This window comes from Podarcis tiliguerta, assembly GCF_965153285.1.
Source record: "Podarcis tiliguerta genome assembly, chromosome: 6".
Taxonomy (NCBI): Eukaryota; Metazoa; Chordata; class Lepidosauria; order Squamata; family Lacertidae; genus Podarcis; species Podarcis tiliguerta.
This window is the reverse complement of record NC_139539.1, coordinates 84,825,730-84,846,298: the sequence shown is the minus strand read 5'-3', so window position 1 is coordinate 84,846,298 and position 20,569 is coordinate 84,825,730. Positions and strand designations below refer to the sequence as shown.

The 20,569-nt window shown below is 44.7% G+C and overlaps 1 protein-coding gene across 1 annotated transcript in view; it reads left to right on the top strand.

Annotated features, from left to right (window-relative positions):
• PLA2G4A (phospholipase A2 group IVA) overlaps nt 1–20,569 on the top strand; it is an 84,116-nt gene that overhangs the window by 43,556 nt on the left and 19,991 nt on the right. Inside the window, exons 4-12 of the mRNA XM_083445311.1 lie at nt 2,290–2,438; nt 6,834–6,947; nt 10,601–10,638; nt 11,993–12,122; nt 13,559–13,695; nt 14,989–15,211; nt 16,890–17,004; nt 18,817–18,954; nt 19,935–20,027. Coding sequence (XP_083301437.1) covers nt 2,290–2,438; nt 6,834–6,947; nt 10,601–10,638; nt 11,993–12,122; nt 13,559–13,695; nt 14,989–15,211; nt 16,890–17,004; nt 18,817–18,954; nt 19,935–20,027 — 1,137 coding nt within the window. The remainder of the gene's footprint in view (nt 1–2,289; nt 2,439–6,833; nt 6,948–10,600; nt 10,639–11,992; nt 12,123–13,558; nt 13,696–14,988; nt 15,212–16,889; nt 17,005–18,816; nt 18,955–19,934; nt 20,028–20,569) is intronic.

The window sequence follows — 20,569 nt, the reverse complement described above, 5'->3', positions numbered from 1 at the left end:
GTCTTTAAGCAGAGGCTTGACAACCATATGTCAGGAGTGCTCTGATGGTGTTTCCTGCTTGGCAGGGGGTTGGACTCAATGGCCCTTGTGGTCTCTTCCAACTCTATGTTTCTATGATTCTATGAACTCCTGCAGCCAAGCTGGTGCCAAACACGTTGCTCTATTTCACTCCTGGAGGCAACATTCCATTGTCTATCGAGACAGATGAATACCAACAACAACTACTGTTGTGAAATGGTCTGCCTGCTAAAATATGCATTGACATTCTACCAGCTTCTCAGATGAGCATTCCTTTGATTTCCTGAGCTGAACCTCCTGTTTTAATTGCCGTATTAGCAATTATGATTTTTGAGCTCTTTTAATAGGCTTGTTTTATTGGATGTTTAGGTTAATGTTTTGATGGACTTGTTTTAATGTGTATTTTAATTATGTGTGTTTATATATATATATTTAGGTAATTGGTTTTATACTTCTAAATCACCTTGGCAATTAAGTGGTATATTAAGTAAATAACACCTGTTATTAAAAGGCCAGTGCGGCTGTGCCCTCAGGAAGGTTCTGGCTGGGAAAGAAAAGGCTGGAGCAGATCTGGGGCCAAGGGAGCCAGGTTTCTTCTTCCTCTGGCAGTGGAGATGCAGGGAGGTCCTCCATGGGGGGTTTTCCGAGCTTTCCGATGGCAGCTTTTATCTGTGCACCATTTTGCATATACATGCTGCCCCTGGAGTGGAACCCTTGTATGAGAGGTGCCTGCACAGCTGGTGGCGCTGTGGTCTAAACCACTGAGCCTCTTGCGCTTGCCGATCAGAAGGTCAGCGGTTCAAATCCCTGTGACAGAGTGAGCTCCCATTGCTCGGTCCCAGCTCCTGCCAACCTAGCAGTTGGAAAGCACACCAGAGCAAGTAGATAAATAGGTACCACTGCAGCAGGTGAATGGCGTTTCCGTGCGCTCTGGCACTCATCAGTGTGTCCCATTGTGCTAGAAGTGGTTTAGTCATGCTGGCCACATGACCTGGAAAGCTCCCTCAGCTGGCTCCCTCAGCCTGAAAGCAAGATGAGTGCCACACCCCATACAGTGGTACCTCGGGTTACATACGCTTCAGGTTACATACGCTTCCGGTTACACACTCCGCTAACCCAGAAATAGTGCTTCAGGTTAAGAACTTTGCTTCAGGATAAGAACAGAAATTGGGCTCTGGCGGCACGGCAGCAGCAGGAGGCCCCATTAGCTAAAGTGGTGCTTCAGGTTAAGAACAGTTTCAGGTTAAGAACGGACCTCCGGAACGAATTAAGTACTTAACCTGAGGTACCACTGTAGTCGCTTTTGACTGGACTTAACCATCCAGGGGTCCTTTACCTTTACCTTTATTGTACTTGTTTCACATATTTTATTGATGTTATGTGCTACTGTAGGAGCAAGGTGAGGGCTCTGAGCAAGCGAAATATTTGACATTAAGTCTACACTTTCCGTGCCAGCCTGTTCTGGCCCTTTCACTGGCAATGGTGATCAGTCAGCACTGCATTCTGTGCTTCAAATCCTGTTAGAGTAGGGCCATTGTGGGAGGTTTATTGAAGATGCACCAATGTAAGGACTTCTGCCAAATTTTAGCTCTCCCTAGCCAGCACATCTTGGTTTTTTTTTTAAATAATATTTATTAGATGTTTAAGAGTTACAAAGAAAAAAAGAAAGAAACAATAAAAAAATTTAACAGAACAAAACAATACCTTACAATACATCAAAAATAAAAACAAAAAACAATACAGCAAAACAACAAGAAAAACAAAAACATTTAAAAACACATCCAATATTTCCATATCTTAACCTTTCATTTACTTGTTTCATCGACCTCCTCACACCTCCCTTTTTTGTATTCTAGTTCAATTAGCTATTTCAGCAAATCCTTTCCATCTTTCTCAATTTTTTGTTCTATAATTTATCTTAACACAATCTAACCTTAAATTTTCTACTTTGGCCCATTAACAATCAGTTTTTGCTTAATTCTTTATAACATTTCTGCTAAAACCATATAACTTCATTCCAGCATTCTTCTAACATTCATTAATTTCTAGCCAGCACATCTTGGGCACAGGGCTGTGTTCTTAACTCAATTTGTTGTCTTATGTTCAAAATAGCATTTATTCAGCCCAGGGTTTCATATGTCTGTGCAGAACAAACACACAAACAGAAGTGCAGTTGGTGAAGATTCTGTTGAGTGCAATTGGCCGTTCGATTTACCTCCATGTTTTTGAAGAGTCTGTTACTGATTCCTGCATGTTTTTGTTTTATTTCAGTGGACACTCCCGACCCCTATGTGGAACTGTTCATCCCAACAGCCCCAGACAGCAGAAAGAGAACGACACACATCAACAACAACGTGAACCCCGAGTGGAACGAAACCTTTGAAATAATTTTAGACCCCAAGCAGGAAAATGTTTTGGAGGTACCAGCACACATTATATTGGTCCCGGGGGTCATATGTGCAAGGCTGCTTATATCTTTCGCTGGTTTGTTCCAAAGATATTTAAACCTACCTCAGGAAAACTGTAGTATTCAGAATAATTTATACAAGTTTGCATTCTTTTAAGTCTATCCATCTTTTTTGCTGAATTTGCAAAATGGTGTCCAGAAGCATGATTTGATAAAGGGAGGAAGAATGTAGCATTGGCAACATGTTTGCAGAACCCTCAAGCTTCCAGTCCACAGTGTTCTAGGTATGAATTTCCTGAGTTTACAAGGGCCTGAAGGAGGATATTGCTACAGGCTGGGGAGTTCAGTAAAAAGTGAGCAAAAATATTACTAGACTAAGGCATTTCCTACAGAGACGGTACACCTATGTTTGCAGTGTAGTGGGTGACGCTGTGGTCTAAACGACAGAGCCTCTTGGGCTTGCCGATCAGAAGGTCGGTGGTTCAAATCCCCGTGGCTGGGTGAGCTCCTGTTGCTCTGTCCCAGCTCCTGCCAACTTAGCAGTTCGAAAGCACGCCAGTGCAAGTAGATAAATAGGCACCACTGTGGCAGGAAGATAAATGCTGTTTCCATGTGCTCTGGTTTCCATCACGGTGTCCCGTTGCACCAGAAGCGGTTCAGGCATGCTGGCCACATGACCCAGAAAGCTGTCTGTGAACAAACACCGGCTCCCTCTCCTTGAAAGCGAAATGAGCGCCGCAACCCCATAGTCGCTTTTGACAGAACTTAACCATCCAGGAGTCCTTTACCTTTTTACATCAGGTTACAGGTGAGAGCTCACATAATGGAACTCTTCCCCCAAAAGATTGTTGGAATATGAGTACTCAGCAGCTGCGAACAAGTTCAATGTTTACATCACATGATGTGTCTGGTGGGTCTAAATGTGGGACAGGAAGTTCCAAGCTATTCTCAGAGTTGTGTTCTCAGTGTAACATGAAACCTTCCTGTTGTTCGTGTACAGGAGGAGTTAGTCAGTTGCTCGGAGGTTTCTGAGAGAGAAGTCATGCTTTGTACAGTGTACAGTCCAGGAATAAAAGTAGAATGAAGTAGACTACTTTTCAGACTGTTTACTTTCTCCTGCTGCTATGCAAGGGGGAAGGGAGTGTTCGCCTCTCAGGAGGGAGGTGTTGCTTATCCAAGACCTCCCTGGTCTGTCCGGAAGCCAGCCAGGGTAGATCACTGGCAACAGGCCCCGAGTGCCTGGGAAGAGGAGCCAGCCTTTCCCGAGGGGGCCAGTTTCCAACTTTTTCATGTGGGAAATGAATACATCAAGCTTGACTTGAACTCTTCCCCTTTACATTGAGTTTTCTATGGTCTGGAAGTTAATTTGTACGGAGGAACATGTGAATCCCGACCGGCAGTCTGAAGTGATATAGCCCAGCCAGGAGTCCCCCACCTCGGTGAGATCCGGCTCACTCAGTATGAGAAGAGGGAGCAACCTGTGGCTTCTTGAGAGGTTGTGGGCTTCTTGAGAGGTTTGGAGAAGAGAAGGTCATCTGAGGACCTTCCCTGGGCAACTAACTCTCTCACGACCTCGTTCCCCATTTGTAGAATGGCTTTAATGGCGGGGTAAATAAGATAAGGAAACTTTGTGAGGCAAAGCTTTCATATCTCAACAGAACTGAGCCTTTGAAATTATTTGAGGCGTTCACAAAGTAAAGGAAGCATTGAACTCTGATTAATGAGAATACACACAGAGGCTTGAACCAGCAAGACTCTGGGAAGGGTGCGTATAATAATCTCTGTCTGTCCCTCCAGCCCCTGTCCCAGGTCGTTTTATTCACAAAAGAACTTATTACAGAGTGTTCGTCAGAACCAATCAGATTTCTTCTGAGCATTTCAACAAACTCCACGTGGGGACAAAGCTACTACTAATTAACATGGGGTAAACAAAGAACAGAACTACAAAGGAGTATATTTGGTAACCCCTAAGGTCATAAAAAAGCAATATACATGATAAGAATGATGGCCAGGAGGACAGCGATCATTATCACCTTTATGTGAAACCTGCTTCCTGGCCCTAAGATTAACATATCAGAAAAGCTACTTCAAAGAAGCTGCCCACTGTCTTTGATGACCCAGGATGCCTGCCTGGCAAAGCAACTGGCAGTGTATGTGACTTGTCAACCAAGAGAGATGGACAGTAGAGGAAATGCCCAGAGATGCAGAGGGTTGTGGGATTTGATCAGAAATTATTGTAAGTGTATCAAACCCAGTCAACACAATGCATTCATCGTGGACACAATGGCTTGATGCAAATTGTATAATTCCTCATAGTAATCCCACCTGACCCCACACTCTGGATATTTGCACTCCTACAATTATTATTATTATTTTTTAATGCTGCAACTGGAACAAACAAAACAAGAGTAAAGAAATGAGTAACTCTGAGAGCATAATTGAGTGTTGTTCTCTTCACTCAACGCTGTGTAACCACATCCATTCACCACATTATCTAGGACATTATGAGTATTAGCAAGGGGCCTGCAGAAGGTCTACTTGTGCTTGTGATAGAAGGAAATCCAATACTCTCATGCATGGTATATGTGTGCTGATCTTAAATGAGTATTTCTGTTCCCAATAGGGGCTTTCATTCCAGCAACATTCTGTTTTACTTCTCTTTATGCTGTTCTTAGTACGCATTATGTGAACTTCCCTTATTCTTGGAGGCAGAAAAAAAATATCGAAAGGAATTTTCTTAAGGGGCTAGCTAGTTCGCTCATTTCTGTTGCTATAACTATGGTGAATTGAAATAATTTCCCACTGGGCAGCTTTAAAAAGGAACATCTAGAAACCTGCTTTTATTGTAATAGATTTAATAATTTAAATTGACATGCTCAGCTGCTTGTGGAAACACATGACGAAAAATCTGAAAGCTAACACTAAAGAATCAATAATGTTGTGTAGGCTGGATAAGAGAGTTTAGCTGACAGTAATGCAGTGCCATTTGCAAAAGTGTTTTCCCTTTACTATCACATTTCTATAATGTACACAGTATTGAATTTAGTTTGTAATTAGGTGCTTAGAAATGTATCATTGTGGAGGCCTACCCTTCTCTGCTAAAATTCTATTTTTCATGTAAATTTGTTAACCAATGTTGTTAGTTTGAGAAATGAAACAATGACACCCATGAATTAGCTAGTGATGGGGGAATTGCAAAGCTGGGGAAATTTGAAATAAGGATTCAAAAATATGGAAACACTCCATTCTCTCCCCAGCCCTATTCCCAAGCAAATAAACCTGGCCTTTGAGAAGAAGAGGGAGAAATCTCTTTGAGAAGAAGAGCTTAAAAGTGGCAGGCAAAATCTTGTAGTTGGAAATGATATTTCTGAGCATGCTTGCCAGAGTTCATGAAATTCAAAGTTTCCTTTACCTCTTGAATTTAATTGCCATTTACTTTCTCCTGCCTCTGGTGTATGGGGCCAGACTGAAGTGGAGATTAAGTGTCCGCTTCAGCTGGTGTTAACTACAAAATAATAACACAAAACTCTGCAAAATTATATGGTCATCAGGGTAATGTATATGTTTAGCGTTTCCTTTTACATTCCCCTGTCTTTGGGGCCACTTACTGATGCTAGATCTCCATTCTACACTGTGAGAATGAGCATAGGAGGGAAAAGTAAAGAAATGGCTATAGATCAACATCTTTATGATGTTGGAATGTCATACTCTGTGCAACCATTGGCACACACCTGCGAGTTAATTATTTTAATAGCTGCAGCACCAAGTACAGTGGTACCTTGGTAGCTGAACACTTCCGGGTCACGTGGCCAGCATGACCAAGCTGCTCTGGCGAACCAGCACCAGCGCAGCGCACGGAAACGCCGTTTTACCTTCCCGCTATAAAGCGGTACCTATTTATCTACTTGCACTTAGGGGTGCTTTCGAAATGCTAGGTGGGCAGGAGCTGGGACCGAACAACGGGAGCTCACCCCGCCGTGGGGATTCGAACCGCCGACCATACGATCGGCAAGTCCTAGGCACTGAGGTTTTACCCACAGCGCCACCCGCGTCTGATATATATATATATCTATACTATCTATACTATATCTATACTATATCTATATATCTATATATCTATATATCTATATATCTATATATCTATATATATATATATATACACACACACATACATACATACACACACACTAGTGGTCTAGATAGAGAACGGGACCAAAAAATGTAAATCAGAAATGGCAGTAGAGAAAGGCGATTGGATGACAAAAGAAAAAGAAAATGCTTAGATATATCAAGTTTGGTCCCTCTGTGCAGGTGTACTAATAATTGCTTGGCAAATATGTTGCCTTTAATGAATGTCATCATAAAGGCAAATAGGTGTTTTTTTTAAAATAATGTTTATCTTTTGCAGGTCACTCTTATGGATGCAAATTATGTGATGGATGAGACAATTGGTACAGCAACGTTCCCCATATCGTCTTTGAAGGTGGGAGAGAAGAAAGAGGTCTCACTCATCATCAATAAAGTAGGTTTCAAAATTCCGCTGGTAGAATATCCGTTCCATTGATGTCCGTGGCAAAGCTGGCATTGTGCAGTATTATGGAGGGCTAAGAGTCTCTCTAGTCATTAAACTATTACAAATCTGCGCCGTACCTGAAGGTCCCATTGTGGAAGTCCATAAGCTTCAAAATCAAACTTTTCAGTAGGACTAACAGCAGCCTACTGTAAAATGAATTAAATGCAAAATGCAAGTTAAAAGACAGCAATAGAACCCAAAACATATAAATACATTGATTCAATGAGTGAATAGAAGCAGTTCTTTTATATAATGTATCCCATGTAGCCATGTCAAACAGTGATATCCTTTTTTAATCATGGTGGAATTTAGTGTGATGTGAAGGATGCTATAAAGCCCTTTCAAACAATAGTAACTTGGCTTACAAGGCTGTTGTGATTTACTTGTATAATGAGACAACGTTATTAACTGTGCTGGTCATAGGAAAAGAGCATGATGTGCATTTTAAAAAAATGATTAAAACTAGATCCTTATTGCCGTTGGATTAGCTTGGTAATGCTTTCTCAGGAGAGAAAGAGCTTGGGGAAATGGCAAGGCCATTGCAACACTTTTTATACTATTAGTAATATTACCATTTTCCTTGGTGAAGACTTTATTTCCCGCCCATCTGGCTGGGTTTCCCCAGTCATTCTGGGCGGCTTCCAACAACATATATATATATTAAAAAAACATTAAAACATCAGTCATTAAAAACTTCCCTAAACAGGGCTGCCTTCAGATGTCTTCTAAACGTCAGATAGTTGTTAATTTCTTTGACAACTGATGGGGGGAAGTGTTCCACAGGCCGGGTGCCACTACCAAGAAGGCCCTCTGCCTGGTTCCCTGTAACCTTAGTTCTTGCAGGGAGGGAACCGCCAGAAGGCCCTCGGAGCTGAACCTCAGTGTCTGGGCTGAACAATGTGGGTGGAGACGCTCCTTCAGGTATACTGGGCTGAGGCCATTTAGGGCTTCAAAGGTCAGCACCAACTCTTTGAATTGTGCTCAGAAACATACTGGGATTCAGTGAAGATCCTTTAGGACTGGTGTTATACAGTCCCGGTGGCCACTTCCCGGTGTTATATAGTCCCGGTGGCAGTTATATAGCTGCCACATTCTGGATTAATTGCAGTTTACGAGTCACATTCAAAGGTAGCCCCGCATAGAGCGCATTGCAGTAGTCCAAGCGGGAGATAACTAGAGCATGCACCACTCTGGTGAGACAGTCTGCGGGCAGGTAGGGTCTTAGCCTGCGTACCAGACGGAGCTGGTAGATAGCTGCCCTGGATACAGAATTGACCTGCACCTCCATGGACAGCTGTGAGTCCAAAATGGCTCCCAGGCTGCGCACCTGGTCCTTCAGGGGCACAGTTGCCCCATTCAGGACCAGGGAGACCCCCATATCCGCCTGCCCCCTATCCCCCCAAAACAGTACTTTTGTCTTGTCAGGATTCAACCTCAATCTGTTAGCCGCCATCCGAACAACCACCACTGAGAAGTTTGATATGGGGGAAGGCACACTTCTAAAATGTCAGTGGAAGAGAGAAGGGCGATATTTATTTTTATGATCAGCACCATCAATATATATATGGTGCTTTCAGGAGCTGGGCAGACCAAAAGAAGAAAAAAGACTTTATCTTTGCCACCCAGGGAGAAACAATTGACCTGGAGCCAGGCTGCTTGTTTGGCTCACCACTTGGCAAAGAGAGCTGGAGGGGGAATCTAAGTTAAGCACACAGGAAGGGAGGAGCTGTCGGCTGGCTTTCTGTTTGTGGTTTGCCTCTAATTATGTCTCCTTAGTGCTAAATATTTTTAAGGAGTTGGGAGCAGATGGAGCTGGGGAAGAGTATCCACAAAGGGAAGAGGGCTGTGGATGGAGTCGGTCCAAGACACTTGGCTGCCCGAGGTGGAAGAAGTCAACCTTTTCTTCTGTAAACTGCCTTGGGGGTGTCTTGTTTAAAGGCACCAAACAAGCAAATGACCCAATAAGAGCAGAGAAGGTGGTGCAAGTTAAGGTGGTGCTGTATTTACAGTAGTAAATGGATACAGTGGTGCCTTGGTTCTCAAACAGTTTGGTACTCAAAACAGCTTGGAACCCAAATACCGCAAACCTGAAGTGTTCTGGTTTGCGAACTTTTTCGGGAGCTGAACATGCTCTGTTTTGAGTGTCATGCTTCCGATTTGAGTGCCACACTTCCGTTTTGAGTGTTACGCTGAGGTTTGTCTGTTTTTGCAATTTATTTTGCGTTTTTTGTTTTCGCGGCTCTTTTTGTTTTGTTTTTGTGACTGTGTGGAACCCTGTGGATTGATTGTGCAACTGCAGTACACTGTTTATTGCTTTCATTTTATGGATCAATGGTCTCGTTAGGAGGAGGAGGAGGAGGAGGAGTAGGAGGAGTTTGGATTTGATATCCTGCTTTATCACTACCTGAAGGAGTCTCAAAGCGGCTAACAATCTCCTTTCCCTTCCTCCCCCCCAACAAACACTCTGTGAGTTGAGTGGGGCTGAGAGACTTCAGAGAAGTGTGAGTAGCCCAAGGTCACCCAGCAGCTGCATGTGGAGGAGCAGGGAATCGGACCCAGTTCACCAGATTATGAGTCCACCGCTCTTAACCACTACACCACACTGGCTCTCTTCTTTTAGATATCTTTACTATCTTTTAGATAGTAAAATTCATGTTAAATTGCTGTTTTAGGGGTTGTTGTTTTTTTAAAGTCTGGGACGGATTAATCCGTTTTGCATTACTTTCTATTGGTTTTGGAACACTTTGGTTTTGGAACGGACTTCCGGAACGGATTAAGGTTGAGAACCAAGGTACCACTGTATAGTAAAAGTAAGGTGAATTGTAGAAGTTAAAGGGGGTATTTTGCAGCAGCTTAGGATTAAAGCACTGTCCTGAAAGTTGGAAGGCTGCTACACCAGGTGATGGTTTCAGGAACAGGTGACAGGAAAGGTCGACAGCACAAAACCACCAGGGCGGGAAAGGTGAAGAGCAGTAGGGAGTTCAGTTCTCTGCCCACTCCTGCATTGTAATAATAATAATAATAATAATACCCCTCTCATCTGCCTGGGTTTCCCCAGCCACTCTGGGCGGCTTCCAAAAGAATCCTAAAAACATGACAGAACATCAAACCTTGAAAACTTCCCTAAACAGGGCTGCCTTCAGATGCCTTCTAAAAGTCGGATAGTTGTTTATTTCCTTGGCATCTGATGGAAGGGCGTTCCACAGGGCAGGCGCCACCACCGAAAAGGCCTTCTGCCTGGTTCCCTGTAACCTCACTTCTCGCAGTGAGGGAATCGCCAGAAGGCCCTCAGAGCTGGACCTCAGTGTCTGGGCTGAACGATGGGGGTGAAGTAACCTACAAGCTTTGGTCTGTCTCTTTAAGCTTGCTGAAATTCTCTGTCTAGCCACTGTGAGAAACAGGATGGACCTTTGGGTCTGATCCTATGAGGGTTTTATTTTTAATCTTACTTAGTAGCCCTCTTAAGTTCTGTACTTTCTAAAAGTTTCTGTCATTCCATAGCTTAATTAATTGCATCGTTGAGTAAACTACATTTTTGTTGTTGTTGGTTATCATTTAACTGCAAAGAAGGACCATGATCTTTCTCCACTTGTCTTGTTTAGGTCATTACCGTTACTTTGGAGGTATCTCTTGAAGTTTGGTAAGTCAACTTGATGCAATAAAGACAGAAGTTTAGAGATTTCAGAAGCAGTATGGTTTTGAGAGTAGGTTTTGGTTGTTGTTGCTTTGCTATGTTTTGTAAATTTAAGTGTGAAGCTGTAAAATTAACTGTGTAGCGCTAACTGTTAGAATAACTTAGCATTGAAAATATCAGGTAGGAAGTTGGTATTATCCAGCAAGCCCCATTAATCTTCAGAGGAGGTATTTGACATGTGCTTAATTATCCCACTTATTTAAACTGATGGGATTCAAATGTACCATACTAGATTCTAAGCAATACTTGCAATATTCTAAAAATGATGCAGATTTTGGGTACATAAAACTAGAAAGCCTGGAAATCTCCTGCACTATAACCTTTCTGCAGAACACAGAATATGACATCTAACGTACAGTTCAAGTTTAAAGGGCAAATGTCCAGTTTTCATGGCGGTTGCTGTTTTTTCTTCTTTTAAAACACAGAGGGAACAATTAGACACAGTTAAATGCGCTTGGCCCATTGATTTTAATAGGATTAAAGATGGTTAACTGTCTTTGTGTTGGGAAAATAAAGTCTAAATGAAGTCTCTTGGTGGTCGCAGAGTAGAATATCAGCAACTATCAGCCACTCACATATAAAAATTTACAACAGCACTGACATATAATTGCCATTAGTTATCATAGTCAGTTCCACATTGCAAGTGTCATTACAACCCTGCCAATGATTTTAACTGTTTACAGTGGGTTTTTTAAAAAATTAAGAATTTTACTCCGATCTTTAAAAAATCCTTGATCTTCCTGGTTTCTGATCTTCCCTGCCAGTTTCGCCATCTCTGCGTATTCCATCAGTTTCGTCTGCCATTCTTCTTTTATTGTTACTTCTCCTTCTTTCCTTCTCTGGGCTAGTAGCATTCTCACTGCTGTTGTTGCATACATAAAAAGTATTTTATCCTCTTTTGGTAACTCTTCAGCTGTTAATACCTCACAAAAGGGCTTCTGGTTTCTTAACAAACGTATTCTTAAACATTTTCTTTAATTCATTATATATCATTTCCCAGAAAGCCTTTACCTGTATACATGTCCACCGCATATGATAAAAACAAATTTGAACTTGTTTTATACATTTTTGCTATTTTACTTGGTGTTATACAGGCATAGGCAAACTCCAGCCCTCCAGATGTATGGGACTACAATTCCCATCATCCCTAGCTAACACGACCACTGGTCAAGGATGATGGGAATTGTAGTCCCAAACATCTGGAGGGCTGGAGTTTGCCGATGCCTGGTGTTAAATATCATCGGTACATCATTTTCATATAATTTCATGCTGTAAAACTTCTCTGTTTTTTGCCGGGCAGCTCATCAACAGACCTCCGTTTCAGCATGGCACTGTGTGATGAGGAAAAGGCTTTCCGAGAGCAGCGGAAAACTAAAGTAATGCACCATCTGAACAATTTCATGGGGACAGACCTCACCTCTACCCGTGATGTAAGTTTGGAAGGCTCACGTCAGTAGCTAAGATGGCTGTTGCTGTCACAAATCTCAGTAGTGAGTTTTTTAAATGCAAATACTCATAAAACAACAAAGTTCCTCAACGAAGTTACTGAACAGGTGTGTCTGTAGTCCAGACTGTTAAAATACCACAGCAGCATATCTGGTGCTGAGCATATTTACTCAGTTGGCTTTGTTAATGCTTGACTTTGAGATTTATTCTCTGTTCCTGCTATCTATAGTCCTGCAGTTTCTTGTTTTAAAGTTCAACACACTCATTTTCTAGCCTCTGCTGGCAAAATCTGGATGCTAGGATTTGTTTTCTGGAAGTTGTCGCATGTTTGGGACTTTATTTTAATCTTAATTTTAAACAATTAGACCAGTCTCTCTCTCCCTCCCACCCTCATTTTTATTTTTCCTTTAGGCTTAGGAGAGTGGGAATCTTACTTTAGATGGTACAATATCTAATGTAGCATCAGATTCTTTTGTATAAACCTGAAAAAGTGACTGTGGACCACCAAAAAGGGCAGAACGACTGTGGGAGTTGAGGAGAAAGCAGTATCTAAATAGGATCAGATTGTTCAGTTGAGTCAGAAGCAAAACTGCTGTCAGAGGTGAACCAGTCGAATAATGTTGGTAACTTGTTTTAATTCTAAGGTAAAGGGATCCCTGACCATTAGGTCCAGTCGTGACCGACTCTGGGGTTGTGGTGCTCATCTCACTTTATTGGCCGAGGGAGCCGACGTACAGCTTCCGGGTCATGTGGCCAGCATGACTAAGCCGCTTCTGGCAAACCAGAGCAGTGCACAGAAACGCCGTTTACCTTCCCGCCAGAGCGGTACCTATTTATCTACTTGCACTTTGATGTGCTTTCGAACTGCTAGGTTGGCAGGAGCAGGGACCGAGCAACGGGAGCTCACCCCGTCGCGTGGATTCAAACCACCGACCTTCTGATCAGCGAGTCCTAGGCTCTGTGGTTTAACCCACAGCGCCACCCGCGTCCCTATGTTTTAATTTTACAGCACCATAAATGTGTAATTTGATTTACAAAGTAACATAAAGAGGGGTTTGCTATGTATTTCCACTCTAAGGAGCTTACATTGTAAATTTGGACAGCAGGGAGGGCAACAGAAAATGGAAGGGTGAGGCATGGTTAGAAAAGAAGAATGGAAGAGAATGTTTTTATTTGAAGCTGAGGAATATAGTTCTCACTGCCCCACAGTCTTTCTCAGAGGTGATTTTATTGCCTCTAGGTGATCCAGAAACTATCTAGGCCTGTAGGAACAAAAGAATTTCAGTAGACATAATATTTCAGTGTTATGTTGTAAATAAAATTTCCAATAAAAATTCATTAAAAAAAATTCAGTAGACAGATAAACTAAGCCACATACATTGAATGTTTAAAAACCCATCTTTATTGTATGCTTATCCAGGTGCCGGTGATTGCAATATTGGGATCTGGTGGTGGATTCCGTGCCACAGTGGGGTTTGCTGGGGTGATGAAAGCACTGTATGAATCTGGAATTCTGGACTGTGCAACGTATATCGCTGGCTTATCTGGATCCACATGGTATGTTTCCCCACTGAACTGTCCTCATCTCAACTTTCTTATATAATAATAACTTCCTTCAAATCTCATTCTTTCTATGTACAGTGGTGCCTTGCAAGACGAAATTAATTTGTTCTGCGAGTTTTTTCGTCTTGTGATTTTTTTCGTCTTGCGAAGCACGGTTTCCCATAGGAAATGCATTGACGGTTTTAAGAAAAAGGCGCAAGACGTTTTCGTCTTGCGAAGCAAGCCCATAGGGAAATTCGTCTTGCGAAGCAACTCAAAAAACAAAAAACTCTTTCATCTTGCGAGTTTTTCGTCTTGCGAGGCATTCGTCTTGAGAGGTACCACTGTAGGTCAATGTATGAAAAGTTGAAATGGTTTTGAATAGGAACATCCTGAGTTCCTTATCTGCAGATCCTGTTAACCAGGTTGCAGGAATGGAAACCAATGCAGAAGCAAATCCCTTTTCAGTTAATAGTTGACGGAGCGTCTGGCTTGTGCCTCTAGGCCAGTGATGGCCAATCGTGGCCCTCCAGCTGTTTTGGGACTACAGTTCCCATCATCCCTGACCACTAGTCCTGTTAGCTAGGGATGGTGGGAGTTGTAGTCCAAAAACAGCTGGAGGGCCACGTTTGGCCATCACTGCTCTAGACTCTTCTGGTGCTTTGATTCTGTGATTTTAAAATACTTTCTGAATGAATGAAATTTTAAAAAGGGATTTTTTTTAATGGGTTTGTGGGAGTCATCTCGCTTTTCAGGCTGATGGAGCTGGCGTTTGTCTGCAGACAGCTTCCCAGGTCATGTGGCCAGCATGACTAAACCATTACTGGCGCAGTCCGCAATGGGTGCCAGAGCACACGGAAACGCCATTTACTTTCCCACTGCAGTGGTACCTATTTATCTACTTGCCCTGGCGTGCTTTGAAACTGCTAGGTTGGCAGGAGCTCGGACAGAGCAACGAGAGCTCCCCCCTTTGCATGGATTCAAACTGCCGACCTTCTGATCGGCAAGCCCAAGAGGCTCAGTGGTTTAGACCACAGCACCAGCGGCGTCCCTACATGAATGAAATATTGCAGTGTAGGAAATTTTGTAATTGCATCTTCAGATGAAACAGAACCCCCCCAATAAGTTTGCTCCTGATTCATATATTTTACAGTATATCGTTTCTCTTGCCATCTTAAATCATCCGGAGGGTGGAGTTAATCAATATTCAATATTTTTACCTTGGTTCTGAAACATCTTCAGGTGCTGGTGGAAATGATTTCAGATGTTCTGCTCAGTAACTCTAAACTTGGTTGTGGCCATTTGCAGGTATATGTCAACCTTGTACTCTCACCCAGATTTTCCAGTAAAAGGACCAAAGGAAATAAATGCGGAGCTGAAGAACTGTGTCAGTCACAACCCATTAAAACTGCTCACTCCTCAGAAAGTAAAGCGATATATTGAAGCATTATGGAAAAAGAAGAGGTGTGGGCAGCCTGTTACATTTACAGATATCTTTGGAATGTTGATTGGAGAAACTCTCATCCAAAATGTAAGTTTGCAAATAAAACTTGGAGGCAGGGGCAGGTTTTACTGTAGCACGGTCAAAAATCTTTTGGGCCGATCAGTTTACTTTTTGCTTTGCAAATCAGTACATCTATCTGTGGTTTTGTATGTGTGATGTCAAGTTTTGTATTATGAGCTTATTTCTCTCTCAAACCTTAAAAAGAATTCACAAAGTCCACATATTTACCGTATTTTTCGTCCCATAGGACGCTCCGTCCCATAGGACGCACCTAGTTTTTTGGGGGGGAAATAAAGGAAAAAAATTTTTCCTTTATTTTCCCCCCAAAAAGCAGGGCGGGGAAACCTAACCAGGTCGAGGAACAGCGGGGTGGCGGCGATGCGCCTTCCTGCTGTCCCCCGAGCTTGTGGGGCTGGCCGATGTCTGCCCGGCGTGAGGGGCGCTCTGCTTCAGGGCGCCCCTCGCGCCGGGCGGCAGGCTGCTATCCGCAGCGTGGGGAGCGCTGCTGGGACCTCCTGCAGCGTTCCCCATGCTGCGGATGTATGCCGGGCGCGAGGGGCGCTCTGCTTCAGGGCGCCCCTCGCGCCGGGAGGCAGGCTGCTATCCGCAGCGTGGGGAGCGCTGCTGGGACCTCCTGCAGCGTTCCCCATGCTGCAGATGTATGCCGGGCGCGAGGGGCGCTCTGCTTCAGGGCGCCCCTCGCGCCGGGAGGCAGGCTGCTATCCGCAGCGTGGGGAGCGCTGCTGGGACCTCCTGCAGCGTTCCCCATGCTGCAGATGTATGCCGGGCGCGAGGGGCGCTCTGCTTCAGGGCGCCCCTCGCGCCGGGAGGCAGGCTGCTATCCGCAGCGTGGGGAGCGCTGCTGGGACCTCCTGCAGCGTTCCCCATGCCGCAGATGTATGCCGGGCGCGAGGGGCGCTCTGCTTCAGGGCGCCCCTCGCGCCGGGAGGCAGGCTGCTATCCGCAGCGTGGGGAGCGCTGCTGGGACCTCCTGCAGCGTTCCTCATGCTGCAGATGTATGCCGGGCGCGAGGGGCGCTCTGCTTCAGGGCGCCCCTCGCGCCGGGAGGCAGGCTGCTATCCGCAGCGTGGGGAGCGCTGCTGGGACCTCCTGCAGCGTTCCCCATGCTGCGGATGTATGCCGGGCGCGAGGGGCGCTCTGCTTCAGGGCGCCCCTCGCGCCGGGAGGCAGGCTGCTATCCGCAGCGTGGGGAGCGCTGCTGGGACCTCCTGCAGCGTTCCCCATGCTGCGGATGTCTGACCGGCGTGAGGGGCGCTCTGCTTCAGGGCGCCCCTCGCGCCGGGAGGCAGGCTGCTATCCGCAGCGTGGGGAGCGCTGCTGGGACCTCCTGCAGCGTTCCCCATGCTGCGGATGTCTGACCGGCGTGAGGGGCGCTCTGCTTCAGGGCGCCCCTCGCGCCGGGAGGCAGGCTGCTATCCGCAGCGTGGGGAGTGCTGCTGGGACCTCCTGCAGCGTTCCCCATGCTGCGGATGTCTGACCGGCGTGAGGGGCGCTCTGCTTCAGGGCGCCCCTCGCGCCGGGAGGCAGGCTGCTATCCGCAGCGTGGGGAGCGCTGCTGGGACCTCCTGCAGCGTTCCCCCTGCTGCGGATGTATGCCGGGCGCGATTTCACAAGAGCGACTAGATATTGGCTGGATTGCTAACTCTATTCTTTAAATTATTTCTGCTCTCTTTTTTCCCTGTAGAGAATGAACAACACTTTGTCTGATATGAAAGAGAAAATCAACAAAGCGCAGTCTGCTTTGCCACTCTTTACATGCCTCCACGTTAAACCTGATGTATCAGAACTGATGTTTGCAGGTAGTCAAATCACATCATTTTATTTATGTGTATCTAAATACAGTGGTGCCCCGCAAGACAAGTGCCTCGCAAGACGGAAAACCCGCTAGACGAAAGGGTTTTCCGTTTTGGAGGTGCTTCGCAGGACGAATTTCTCTATGGGCTTCCTTCGCAAGATGAAAATGTCTTGCGATTCTTGAGGTTTTTTCCCACTCCCCACCCCCTTTTTCTAAGGCGCTAAGCTGCTAATAGCCTTTTAGCAGCTAATCCGCTAATCCCTTAAGCCTTTAATAGCCGCTAATAGCCGCTAAACCGCTAATAGCGCTAATCCGCTAATAGGGTTGCTTCGCAAGACGACAAAACTGCTAGACGAAGAGACTCGCGGAACGGATTCTTTTCGTCTTGCGAGGCACCACTGTATAGGCCAGATAGAAGGATTAAAACTGCCTTATTCAAGCCACTTCAACTTGATTATTTGTTTCTGCATGTGTCATTTGGCATATCTGATTTAAGCACATCTGTGACATTGGCTACTTTTGCCTTCTGGCCCCTCTCATTTTTTTGCCACTGTCCCTGCTAAATCCTGGCATGCATCTCCCAAAAGTTGCCCACAAAGAAGGTTCCCTTCCCCTGAACTTAAATAATCCTCTCTGTCCCACTTAGACTAAAAGGTGTGTTTTGAAGAGAAATAATTAGTTCTCCTTTCATGAGCTGATCTGTGAATTCTTAGGATTAATCTTGCATTCCTTCTTGGTACTTTTACTATTCTGTTTAAAAGAACATTGCTTAGAAAAGCAACGGATAAAGGTATTTGCCAGCTGAGAAGAGTTTTCACAACTTTGGTTGAGTTCCCATTATCCATAATATTTTTATTCCGAGTGGGCGCTGATCACACCTATGACTGCTCGTAATTACGATGACTCAGACATAATTTAGACCTATTTCTGGAAAGCTGTTGTGAAATTTCAGAGTTTTAAATGGAAACACATGAACTGTATAGGCTGGAACAAAATAGAGTCTACCGTGGCACCTGTTGCAGCAATGGGTTTTGTGGGGACTTGTTCACAAACCTATTTTCACCTATTAATCTGTAAATATCTCCCCTCCCGCCCCAATTTCACTCTCACTCTGTGTGGGTGTCATGTATAATTTGCTGAAGGGCATACCATAATAACACAGTAAAGTTTCTGGCAGAACGCAGAAAAAGATGAAAAGGGAGATGCAAGGAGGTGCAAAATGAGCTGAGGAAAATAGTGTCTGCTTGCTGTAGTGCAAGCAAGGATTTGGCTGAATATAGAGGGTGGCATGCAGTTAAAAAGCACGCCAGTGCAAATAGATAAATAGGTACCAATGCAGCAGGAAGGTAAATGGTGTTTCCATGTGCTTTGGTTTCCATCATGGTGCCCCATTGCACCAGAAGCGGTTTAGTCCTGCTGGCCACATGACCCGGGAAGATGTCTGTGGACAAATGCCGGCTCCCTCGGCCTGAAGCGAGATGAGCGCCACAACCCTATAGTCACCTTTGACTGGACTTAACTATCCAGGGGTCCTTTACCTTTACCTTTTTTTGAACTTTACCACATGGGTTAGTAATTGTTGGCATATATGCAGTTTGGCAAGGAAAGACAGCAGATGGAAGTCAAGATTCGGTTGAGCCTTGAGAATCTTTTGCACACCACTTCTGTTCCTGTGCTGTATTAAAGCATTTCCTCCTCCTCCTCCTCCTCCTCCTCCTCCTCCTCCTCTTCTTCTTCTTCTTCTTCTTCTTCTTCTTCTTCTTCTTCTGTTGTTGTTCTCTGTTAACCAGTGTCCTTTTTATATTTTTCTTTACAGATTGGGTGGAATTCAGTCCCTATGAAATCGGAATGGCTAAATATGGTACCTTTATGACTCCAAATTTGTTCGGCAGCAAATTTTTTATGGGAACGGTAGTGGATAAATATAAAGAAAACCCTTTGCATTTCTTAATGGGTAAGTAAGTAATTGAGTGGATATGTGAGCATTGCCAGAAAGTGAACAATACCTAAGCATCTACCAATATCTTAACAACAACAGGAGAGGGTACAGGAGGCGGGCAGGTGGTGGTTATTATGATGGCGGCTAACAGATTGAGGTTAAATCCTGACAAGACAGAAGTACTGTTTTGGGGGGACAGGGGGCGGGCGGGTGTGTGGGACTCCCAGGTCCATGGAGGTGCACGTCAGTTCTGTGTCCAGGGCAGCTGTCTGGTACACAGGCTGGTACCAGGCTGGTGTACCGTCTGGTACACAGGCTGAGACCCTACCTGCCTGCTGACTGTCTTGCCAGAGTGGTGCATGCTCTAGTTATCTCCCGCTTGGACTGCTACAATGCGCTCTACGTGGGGGTACCTTTGAAGGCGACTCAGAAACTACAACTAATCCAGAATGTGGCAGGTAGACTAGTGACTGGAAGTGGCCACCAGGACTATATAACACCAGTCCTAAAGGATCTTCACTGAATCCCAGTACGTTTCTGAGCACAATTCAAAGTGTTGGTGCTGACCTTTGAAGCCCTAAATGGCCTGAGCTCAGTATTTCTGAAGGAGCGTCTCCACCCCCATTGTTCAGCCCAGACACGGAGGTCCAGCGCTGAGGACCTTCTGGTGGTTCCCTCAGTGCCAGAAGCCAAGTTGCAGGGAACCAGGCAGAGGGCCTTCTCGGTAGTGGCACCCACCCTGTGGAAAGCCCTCCCACCAGATGTAAAAGAGAAGAAAAACTACCAGACTTTTAGAAGACACCTGAAGGCAGCCCTGTTTAGGGAAGCTTTTAATGTTTAATAGACTATTGTATTTTAATATTTTGTTGGAAGCCGCCCAGAGTGGCTGGGGAAACCTAGCCTGATGGGCGGGGTATACATAATTTTTATTATTATTATTATTATTACTACTACTACTACTACTACTACAACATTGTTATATTTCATTTTTTCAGGTGTCTGGGGAAGTGCATTTGCTATATTATTCAACAGAGTCCTTGGAGTTTCTAATTCTCAAAATAAAGGGCCTACAATGGAAGAAGAACTAGGTAATGTTACAAAAATAAATTTACAAAGACATTAAACAATAGGCGCAGGACAACCCTACAGCACCCCATTTGCATGTTCAGGCCCAGAAACCTCCCCCCTAAATAAATGCACACTTGACTCAAATTTTGGTTTTGGTTTTTTGGCAGAATTTAGGCCACAACTTTATTGATTACAGAAAGTAACTGGTTGCATGGGCTCTGGTTCAACTAGCTCCCTGCCATGCAGGTAGCACTGACCCAGGATTCCAGCATAGGTCAGCCAAGGGTGAACACCTGGATAAGCAGAAAGCCAGGAACAGACTAACTCCACCACCCAAATGTCCCCCTGAATTCAGGCACAGGCACAACCCCCTCTCACGGAATACCCTTCACATAGGGATGGCGAGAGCGCTCTCCCATCCCTATCACCTGAACCAGGGCCTATTCGCAACCTTACTAGTTGTGACAATTTCTACGCGGCAGGCGAAACCCAAATGGCAACAGCCAATCAGCCAAGTGGGGGAAATTCCTGCCGTGCCCCTGTCCCAAGGACAGGTGACACA